The sequence below is a fragment of the Phaethon lepturus genome, unplaced genomic scaffold, assembly GCF_000687285.1.
Source record: "Phaethon lepturus isolate BGI_N335 unplaced genomic scaffold, ASM68728v1 scaffold12692, whole genome shotgun sequence".
In the NCBI taxonomy this organism is placed as follows: domain Eukaryota; kingdom Metazoa; phylum Chordata; class Aves; order Phaethontiformes; family Phaethontidae; genus Phaethon; species Phaethon lepturus.
Window position 1 is genome coordinate 12,072 of NW_010521288.1, and position 10,773 is coordinate 22,844.

At 49.4% G+C, this 10,773-nt stretch overlaps 1 protein-coding gene across 1 annotated transcript; it reads left to right on the forward strand.

Moving 5' to 3' along the window:
• Nucleotides 1-2,340: 2,340 nt before the first annotated feature.
• ITM2C (integral membrane protein 2C) lies at nt 2,341-10,542 on the forward strand. Its single transcript, XM_010281466.1, has 5 exons — nt 2,341-2,472; nt 4,359-4,547; nt 4,860-4,970; nt 8,856-9,006; nt 10,318-10,542. Exons 1-5 carry the CDS (start codon nt 2,398-2,400, stop codon nt 10,407-10,409), a joined length of 618 nt encoding a protein of 205 aa, XP_010279768.1. The 5' UTR covers nt 2,341-2,397; the 3' UTR covers nt 10,410-10,542.
• The last annotated feature ends 231 nt before the right edge of the window (nt 10,543-10,773 follow it).

Here is a 10,773-nt window from a genome sequence, read left to right on the forward strand (position 1 = left end):
CAGGGCAAAGCTCTGCTTCCCTTGTCCCACCTCCTCCCAAAATGCAAAATGCAGGCATCTTTCCCGAAGCCAGGAATGCTTTGTAGGGAGCTGAACTCATCTCCTTTGGCAGCGAGAGGTGGGATGTCTCGCTGTGTCTTTGGCTGTGCAAAGAGCACAGAGCTGCTCTAGCAAATAGCAAACCAGCAGGGGCTTATTTGCCCCTCCCTACCATTCTTTAATCAGTTTTTCTTTTTGGTGGGATTATTTTTTTTTTTCCCCTCCCTGAGTTGCTGTGTCCTTCTGAACCATCTCCTCAAGCTCTCCATGGACTTAGCACTTGCAGCTCACTGAGGAGGCGAGCAATGTATTATCCATCACGGGAACCTGGCACCTTTTGGATGTAATTCACTTGCAGAGTTAAACATTTTCTCAGCCATGCTTCAGTGTCAGTAGCAGGAAATCTTTTTGCTCCTCTTCACCTCCGCTGTCTGTTCTTTCTCTGATGACAAGTATCTCGGGAAGTCTGTTTTTGTGAAACACTTGACATTCAGCATGACTGTGGTGTCCAAGCAGTTCATGTCAGAGAGCCTTTAAACTTCTTCTAGTAATGGGATTTTTTTTTTTTCCTTTTTTCTTTTCTTTGTGGCTTGTCAGTTGCTGCCCCTCGGCTGCAGAAAGAGAGGAAGGGAAAGATTGGAAGTGAACTTAAAATGTGGTATTTTTCAGTTTGCTCATCCCTTTCTTTGCTGGAGGAGCAGCAACAAACTGATTACACTGATCCTTCCGTGTAGAAAAAATAGAGGTGTTGCAGGTCTTCAACAGCTGGGATGAAGGAGGAATAAATATAGATTAATTTCTCCTGGAGGTGTACTGGAATTGTAGCTCTCCCAAAGCAATTTGGTCTTTGCAATTATCAGTCTGAATGTGGCTAGAAAAAAAGTCGATAGCTGGAGCAGTCTGCGTTGGCTGGGAGGGGAGCAGGTAGCAGGGGGGTTGCAGGATGCTGGCTCTGCCCCTGTTCTGCACCACGATGGAGCTCAGGCGCTGGGGAGGTGGGGGCATCCCTGCAGGGCGTGACCTGATGCCTCCGAGCCTGGGACCGAACTGCTGCTCTCCTGAGGGCGGCTCCATGGCAGGGAAAGGGCAGAGAGGTGTTTGCTGCTGGCTCCACCGGGCAGAGCTGGTCTCATGCCGCTGGAGGGTGGCAGGGACCCAGGAGCATCTCCCCTCCGTGCTCCAGCACCTGCACTGCCCCGCAGGTTTTAGCAGTGTTACCTTGGAGAAACATCTCTTCCTTTAAAAAGTGATGCATCTTAGAAATGAGAGGCTGCTGTTGGCTTTTAAATCTGTTGTTCCAGTTCCAACCCGTCGCTGGCTAGCCATGGAGAGTGCCTTTCTAATCGAACACCCCAGATCACGTACTGCGCAGAGGGAGTTGATCTGCAGCCCTGCCTGGCGCCTCTCCCCTGCCTGCCTGCTCAGCTGAGGGCAGCTTTCAGCTCTTCTGTGCAGAAACTGGGGCATCTCTGAACTGGCTGCTTTCATCTGCTTCTGAAAGGCCTTACATCCTCCTGCTTGACATTTTGGAGGGTTACTTTTGGTGGTAAAACCAAGAGCATCGTAGGCTGGGATGTGTGGTCCCCAGGAGGTAACCCTGCCTTTGCGCTGCCCTCCTTTTCGAGTGCTGTAATGAGGTGAGCTGGCTACTGTCTATATAGATAGGGCAGCACTCTAAAAATGGTTTTCTTTTGATGCTCTGACCATATTCCTGGAAGGCGCACAGGAATCTGCTTGAAAATGAAGTTGAGATCAACACAGCTGTTTGGGTAGGTTCGCCCTGGAAGGGGTGAGAGAGGTACCTCTCTGGGAACAGTAATCTACATCTCAAAAATTTCCCCTGAAAAATCCTGCAAGAGTGGCAGCATTTCAACAAAGAATTTTGGGTATAAATACATAAATGCTGTTACGTTCAGTAGCCAAGAACTGTTCCTTTTTTTTTTTTTCTCTTTTAGTCGATCCTTATCACCCACTGAAACAAAGCTTGACTTTGTTCTGAGCAGTTGGTGGGAAGCAGAGTATACATGCATGTGTGTATGTTCACACATGCACACACACTTTTTTTTAAAATATATATGGAAATATATATATATGGGGAGGTGGGAGAGCAAAATGCACAAGAGTTGTTTTACTCTTGCCAGAATGCTGTCAAGATGTGAAGTCGCTTTGCAGGACGGTGCCTGCCTTCCTCAGTCACGCATCACAAACGCATGCGCGGCCTTCACATAAAATATGGTTTATTTTTCTGATCCTTTGCAGCGGCAGCTGACCGATGCTCTTGTTTTCATCTTGCAGGAGGAGCCATCTCCCACGGTGCAGGGCCGGAGGTCGTCGCTCAGCGGGGTGTGCTACCTGACCATGGGTCTCCTCGTACTGCTCCTGGGCTTGGTCTTTGCATCGATGTATGTGTACAGATACTTCTTCATCACCCAGGTAGGGATGAGTCGGGGAGGACTGCTGGCTTTGCAGCTGGAGCAGCCAGACAAGCTGCTTCAACCTTTGAAAGAGGTGATGCTGTTATTTATTGCTTTGTGCTGCAGTAACTCAGGAGCCAGTCCTCTGGGCACTGCAGACGAGGCATGTCTTAAGTGATAGGCTCAGGCTCACCTCCATCCTGACTGCCAGGAAGGGCCTTCCAGAAACCCTGCTTTTCCTCTCCCGTGTGGCTTTGTTTTTCTTTTCTTTTTTTTTGTCTCCATGAAAATATCCTGCCAGTTCTACCTTTGAAACCCAGCGTTGCTGCTGTCAGGGGTAAGGCAGTCTGAAAGCATGGCTTGTTGGGAGGGGAGAGCAAGCCCTGGGAGAGCAGGAAGGTACAGGCCAGGGAACAGCTTTTTGCGGTAAGTTTTTTAGGCAAAATTCTGTACGTGTAACAGAAATAGGTGCTGCTATTAATAAAGCAAATGAAGAAGTGAAAAGTAAGTGGGAGATGGTATGGAAGGTGAACCCTCGACCTCCATTAAATTCAGCGCTTTTCTTCCACGTAGTCTTTGCAAAGCCTGGCCTAGTGGAGGCACGGGGCTAGCAGCCTTGTGGTGGGTCAGAGCGTAGGGAATGAGACAGGGCAGAGCTGCTTTTTAAGGAGGAAACTGCTCAGCTCTGTGGCTTGCTGAGTGTTTAGCCAAGAAACATCAGGGCAGCGATTTGCACTGAAGCCCTCGTTCTGCTGCGGAGCAGCTATTAGTGAATGACTTCTCCCAGGACCACCGGCTGCCTTTGTCTCTGCAGCCAGCACTTATCCACTCAGCAATATAGTCTTTTTATACACTCTCTTGCTCCTTAAATTTTCTTGCTGTCAAACTAATTTGCAATCTTTGTTTTAAGATATGTCAGGGTTTTATTACCCATGCTCATTTATTCCTGATCTGGAAACGCTGTGACAGCCGTAGGGCTGCTCAACCCTCCCACACACTGCTGTGTTAGTGTGATGGCGCCCTGTTGCAGGTCTTTTGGTGTAGACATTTCCTTATGAGAAGCCCCCAGGCACTGAGGGAAGGCTGTCGACCAGGTTATGGACAGCTTTCAGTCCATCACTCAGTAATACACCCTTGGCGCATGCTGAACAACACTGGGAAATGCCAGCCGGTCCATTTGGGGCCGCCTGTTGTCACCCCAACTGCCTGTGATCTCCAATGACAGTTCATACCCAATGGCACAGCAAAGCCTCTTCAACACAGTCAGAGATGCTTTGGAGACCAAAAAATGGGGCATTTATGTCTCTGTCTCCAACGGCTGCCGTCTCTCCCTGTGATCCTTGTGTTCAAAACTGGATCGCTCGCCCTGCGTTAGCTCTTGTGCCCATACCTTGTGCTTCTGCAGTCCTGGTGAGCAGCAGCTCCTGTTTTGCAGTGAGGCGAAGCTGCTTGGTTTTGTTGCATTTGCCGTACCCAAGCTACTAGTGCCTTCAGAAATGATGCTGTGCTCACCCCAAGCTTATCTGCCTTATGTAGAAAAATGCAGTTACTGGAAGCCATGTGTATGGAGGGATGTGAACAGCCTGGCAGTGAAATTTAAGAGCCTACAAGGCAGGAATTTTGCCTTTCTGAATTACTCCTCATGAAATCCCGCAGAGAATCCTTTGTTCCCTTTGGACCTGGCTAGCAGGAAGGGAGGCGTAGTCATTTCACAAGGGCGTTTTGCACTATCTTCATCAAGAACATTTCCTGGTAAAAAGACTGATCTTGAAATACCTTCAGGCATCTGTTTGAAAAGAGTGTTTTTACGCAGTATGGGTACATCTCTTCCCGCGTTTGCTGTAGCTGTTAATGGGGTGTGTGGTGTATGAGTGTTGTACCTCTTCCTGGATCTCATCCCCACAGCTGCCTCGCGAGAGTGTGTTTCACTGCAGCGTCCTTTACGAAGACTCGCTCTATTCGCCGTTCAAAGGGCAACTGGAGTTGCACGAAGATGTCAAGATTTACATTGAGGAGAACTATGAGCAAATCAACGTCCCGGTGCCCCAGTTTGGAGGGAGCGACCCTGCGGATATCATCCATGATTTCCAGCGAGTAAGGAGCTCTTGGGGCCTTTAGGGGTGTAGCACTGAGCTGAGCTGGGGTGCACCAGCATGGTGCTTGTGGCCTAGCGCTATTGCTGTTGTCACATATGTCTCCGATGATCTTGTTACTGAGCTGTCCTCCTTCCTAAGGCCCTCTCAGATTTTCCAACCTGCTCGTCTTGCTTGGTAGAGAGATCCTTGGACGGGTTTGTCGTTTAAAGCAATTTCTTCTCTTCCCTGAATTCCTTCTTTTCACCCGTTTTTCACAGCCACATTTCATTGCGAAGGGCTCAATTCCTTAATTTCTGTGCTTGGAACGCAGGGTCTGACAGCTTATCATGACATAACGCTGGATAAATGCTACGTCATCGAGCTGAACACCACTATTGTGATGCCTCCTCGCAACCTGTGGGAGCTGCTGGTTAACGTGAAGGTACAGCTGAAATCCTGCTTATTTTGCATGCTTTTCTTGAGTTGGCTCGTGGGTGCCAGTGGAAAAATCAAAACTGCTGTGTCTGTGAAAGTAAGCCTTGGCCCTGACAGAGCTGAGCCTTCATGTAGAGCGAAGGCTTCAGTAGGTTTAGCTGAAATACTAATTTTGCAGATAGCACAGTAACACTGGCATGACGGATCAACCTGACCAGGGTGACAGAGAGAAGCAGCAGATTCCTTCCCTCTGGTGTTTACTGATTATAGGAAGCAAAGGAAAAAAAAAAAAATTCCCTCCTTTCACTCTTGCCATAGTTACCGCTGCGGTTTGCCATTTGCAGAGCTCTGTGTCCCTTAGGGAGTGCCAGCCGTTCAGCTTTCACCCTTTTGCGGGGAGAATCTGTGCTGCCCTCCCCGCTGTGTGGTGGGCTGCAACACTGGACCTGGACTCACGCAGTTTTGTTCCCAGCCAGCATTAATTGGGTTTAGTACCAGTGGTTTTGTTCCGTTCAGAAGCCCGTGCCACTATTGCAGTGACTGAAAGCAGTCTTCTTAAAATAGAGTACTGTTTAGTCTTTAACAGCAGGAAAAAACCCCAGGATTTTTAAGGCTGCAGAAGGTGCATATCTATCTCGGTCTTTTGTAGGTAAAGCAAAACACTGAACTTCTGTCTTTTAGTCCCTTCTATGAGGATCTATTTAAAAGAAAACAAAAAACCCCCAACAATCTACCTCTCACTCTTTCTTAAATTCCCTTTGCTCACTTGCTGCAGTGTGGTGAACTTTGTAGGGGTTAAGCTCAGAGGCAAAATGTTGTGCCTTGAGAGATGCCCGCTCCCCAGTCCTTGTCAAACTCCCGGTTTGTTTCCTAGCAGTCCTCACAATTTTATGCACTGTGACCATCTGGTGAATGTGCTGGGAACTCTGCTGGGGTACAACACGCATTTATTTACAACGCGCTCCAAACCAACCACAGCTTCTGACCGTGGTGAGTGACCAGTCCGTGGGGCAGAGGGAAATGGAAAAGGCAGGATTGTACAAGCTGACCGCAGAGCCCCAGAAAAAAACAGGAGAGGTTGGGAGTGCTGGTCACATCCTAAAATAACAGATATAAACTCAGAGTCAATGAAAATGATTCTTTGTTTTTATCAGAAATTGAATTTAAAAAGGGGATAAAAATAGAATTAAAATGGTCTTATGTGTTTGATTCTTTAAAGAGAGTACAAAGCAGATGTGGGTTTAAATAACTTCGTGATTACTGGGATGGGTAGGTGTCCAATCTGTCTGTGGAGGTTTTAACACACACCTTAGAGGCATTGTTTTTAAGTGTTTATCTTGGTCTTGAGCTCACAAAAAGTTTTCCACCATGAGGAGAGTGAAGCAGTGGAACAGGTTGCCCAGGGAGGTTGTGCTGCCTCCGTGAAATCCTTGAAGGTTTTCAAGACCAGACTGGGTAAAGCCCTGAGGACCATCCCCAGCAGAATTACCCTGTGAGCCTGTGATCTTCCTGTCCACAGGCAGAGCCTTGCTGGTGGCCTGTGTCAGGCAGAGGGGGCACATTTCTTCTGGCTGCAGGGATCTTCATCACCTGATGACTTGCCCCCCTGCTCAGAAGTGTTCCTGTTTGGATGCTGGACGAGCTGTGCTGGTCCTTGTGCTTGGGGACTTTTGCCTTCCGTGCACCTCTGAATCCAGTCAAGTCCGTAATGAACGAGACTAATTTCCAGCTGAAAGTTTAGTTTTGAAGATGTTCAGTGGCTTCAGTCCTGTTTCTAGAACCAAAACCTCAGTCCAGCAAATAACGTTAGCGGTTCGCTCCAGCAGGCTGTGGCCACGCAGGGAGTCACTGAACCTCCTTTCCCCTTTGCTCCCCGCCCGGCCTGGTGCCGGGGTGCCCCGTTGCAGCGTGGCCGCCGCGTGCCTGTGCGTGCTCTGCCATCCCTGCTGTGTGCCCGCGCGGCTGTGCCAGAGCCCGCTCGGGCCCTGGCCCTGCTGTCGCCATGTATGCATTACCAGGCCTCTTGTGTCTGACTTGTTGCCCGTAAATGACAGCTCTGCGGCTTCTTGCGGGCTTTATTCTGTGTAGGTGTGATGGTTCAGTGAACAGGGCTGCATAAGTATCTGAGCGAAACGGCGTGAGGGATGCTCCCCCCGTGGAGCAGCAGGAGGTTGGAGGTGACCCAGTTAAATGATGGACGATTCACACGTTTTGCAGAACGCAAGATGCTCAGAGCTTTAGTTTTCTTAAAGCTCTTGACGGAGAGTTGAAGGTATGATCCTTGTTGCACAGTCCTGCGATGGAGGAGCGACGATTCCCGCTTGCTTCAGCTGCCACAGCTGTGTAAATCGAAAACGATGAAGAAATGGGGTGGTGTGCATGTGTCTTTCTCTCTAAGCCCTCCTGCCAGGTCAAGGAGGCAAATCCTGAGCCCCAGCCCCAGGTGTTAACATGACAGCTCCAGCCAGTAACTGCACAGATCACATGCCCTCTCCTGCACTCTCTCACTGAGAATCAATAATTGAATTTCTTGCAGAACTGTTGTGTTAGCGTAGTACAAACTTCCACTAATAGTCTAGTGCTCCAGCGTTAGAGGAGAGCTTTATCGATCCAGTCAGCTATGCCAGCCCAACAGCACGGCACTAAGTTAAGACAGCGTGTTTCCAGGTACATCTCCATGGAGATAACCAGTCCTGTGGTGGAAACTGAAGAGGTGGTATTTGAAATTGTGCTGTCGTTGCTTGCTTTTCCCCTTGATTGTATTTATACTGGCCCCAGGATCTGCCAGTTCTTTTATTTCTTTGACTCTTCTTAAGCAAAAGGGACCAGAAGTGAGTCTTTGCTTCATGGCCTAGTTAGAATCTAGTCTGCTCAGAAGTGCCCCTCAGCCCAAGCTGTGCCTGTAACACAGCTGCTTATTGCTGCAGTGGTGCCCAGGCAGCTGCAAGGTGCTCTGAGCACTAGGGAATGACTGCTTGCAGATTAGTCTCCAGTGCCGAGCAGATCTCTTTCCTGCAGGGAAAAAGGCAGCCTCCATCCCCGGGATGCTCCCAGGTACCCCATTTTCTCTCTCCCCATTTTTTCCAGCCCCTGCGTGGCTTTCTGCCATGTCCCCCCACCAGGCACCCCACTCATCGCCCGGGTCTTCACGGCGGCCTCCACCCCAACAGCGGGGAGCTCATGTGTGCTGCTTTGCCTCGGCGTGGTCCCTGGCGTGAGCCGCCTTCCCGCGCTGCCCAGAGGAGCTGAACGATGCCCCTGGGGTGATGGAATCATGCTGAGAGCTCGCTTTCCCCTGAGCGCCTGGCGCTACCACGCAGGGTGGTGGTTCTAAATGTGGTGCCCATCTCCAGTCCCTGTTCCTGTGGGCTGTAAGGGCTGGAGGTCATCATGGCTGTGTGAATGGACCAAGGAGGAACGGGAAATGTGGAAGAGTCAGGAAACTGTTGGAATCTGGGCAGGACTGGTGTGTGTCCCTTTTTGAAGTAAATGTAAAATGCACATTTTCAGTGGAGTTCCTGGCATTTTCATTGAGCCTTGATCCCTCTCCAGATGGGTTCGTTGTGCTCGCAGAGTTACAGCTTTGTGCATCCTGCTTTCAAACTGGGGTTAGTTTATAACAGAGTTGATCCTACAGTGGCTTCGTCCCCTACATGAACATTAATTTTTTTGGATCTACTCCATGTTGTGTGCCCTGTGCTAGTAGCATGGGACAGTTTACTGCAAGGACAGGGAAGCATGTTAACCAGCCTCGGTAAGTGGAGTCTGAGCCTTCAAACAGTGAAATTTCCACAGTTTGGCAGTCCTTTGGTGTTCTGTGTGAGACAGTTGTGTTCGAGGAAGAGATCGTGGCACCATTTGTGCTTTATTTTGGTGGAAACTGTCGTTTCAGAAAGGGACATACCTGCCTCAGACATACATAATCCAGGAGGAGATGATCGCGACCGAGCATGTCAATGACATGGAGCAGCTCGGCTCCTTCATCTACCACCTCTGCAGTGGCAAGGAGACCTACAGGCTGAAGCGGAGGAGCGTGAGGAGACGTAAGAGCCTTGCCGCGTGTGGCTGTCCTAATTTGTTTCCCCCCACATCACAGTCATTATTTCTGCTGTTACAGCCATGCTGGCCTCTTCATGGTGAGAGGAGAGGTTTACCTGTGGGCGTAAGCGCACAGGAGATCTTTTGAGGTGTTTCTCATCCAATTCATCTAAACTCAAATCTGGGATGCTGCTGCTGCGAATGGGTGCTGGCTGCTGTGCTTCTAGCGCTGCGTCTATCAGCCTAATAGAAACATTGAGAAAATGGTTGCAGGAGCCAGCAATTCGTTTACCTGTGGGCTCCTGGGGCTCAGCTAACAGCAGTGCTGTTGGGAACTGTTTGGAAAATTTCTCTAATGGAGACACCCGCTTCAGTGGCAGCTATTCAGAGCTGATTAGATCTGCAAATTGCTTTTAATTAAGTTCCTAATAATATGGAAAAAGTTGTGAAGAGAGAACACTGGACTACCTTAGAATGATTTCGTGAAAATCAGCAATATGTATCTTGTATACAAATGGTAATATTGATGCAAAAAAATGCTTAATTTCAGTATTTGTATTTATTTGTTTTTAGATACTGGTATACCTAAAGGCTTACCTGAAACATCAACCTATAGTCAGTTTGGCTTCGGATCTCTGGGGAAGCTGCAGGGTGCAGAGAGCGTTTGGGTGCAGAAGTCACCATGGCTGTAGCTCGTGGTTGCTTTCCCAACAGAAGCTGCACAAGTGTGCACAGGGCTGCCGGCACGCTGGCTGCGGCTCTCATGGAGCCCTGGCACGGTCCTGCTTGTCAGCAGGGCACCGCTGGGGTTGCCATAAGAGGGGAGCAGCTGCCTGGCAGAGCTGCCCAGAGCTGAGATCCTACAGTCTGAGGGCATGGGGGAGCATTACTTGTTTCCCGGAGGGGCTGAGGCCATAGCAGGGTCAGTGCATGTGGGGATACAAACAGCCAGAGGGGTGGCGATTTTAAGCCCTCCTTGGCTGCATTCAGAGCTGTTCTCTGTACCAGCCTGTGACTCCTGCTGGTTTTGTGAGGTTTTCTGGTCTCTGAGATAACACTGAGATGGTGTCAGCTGAACCTAGCTGTTTCCGTGCGGCTCCCCCAGCTCATGGCAGCTCTTACTGCAGGACCATTGCCTGGAGAATATGGCTGTTCTTCCAAAGACCGGGTTATGCCGCTCTTCATATGGGCTGTGTTGTTCCTGCATTTCAGCGTTCAGTGGCTGCATCTCACCAGCTTTCCTTCCCCCATTTGCTGCTGCTCTTGTAGATTATCGTTTGCTGAATTTCCCTCTCCTCTCTTTCAATCACTTCTAGGTATCAGTCGACGCGAGGCTGGAAACTGTCATCGTATTCGTCACTTTGAAAACACTTTTGTGGTCGAAACTGTTATCTGCAAAAAGTTATGAAGCCAGTCTTCAGATAAAACCTTCCCTGGCTTTGCTTGCACACACATGCACACGCATGCTTTCAGCCCTCTCTTTAGGCATAGTAATGTGTCTTACTTTTTTTTACTCCCTCCCTTGCTTGATGCAGCTCTAAGCTCTTGGGTCCGTTGTAGCCTCACAGTGGATTCTCTTCTCTCCCTGCTACCTACCCGAGACTTTTGCTGGGCTTAAATTTACACAGTGGTAGAAGATACCCTGGAAGCAGATGCAGCTTCTTCCATACCACAGGATGGGAATCTCTTTTGGGAGCAGGTTTGTGGTAGAAGGGGTGGCTGAGAAACAGGGGTGCTGGAAGTAGGTGCCCTTTTCCTGGCTGGGTGATTTC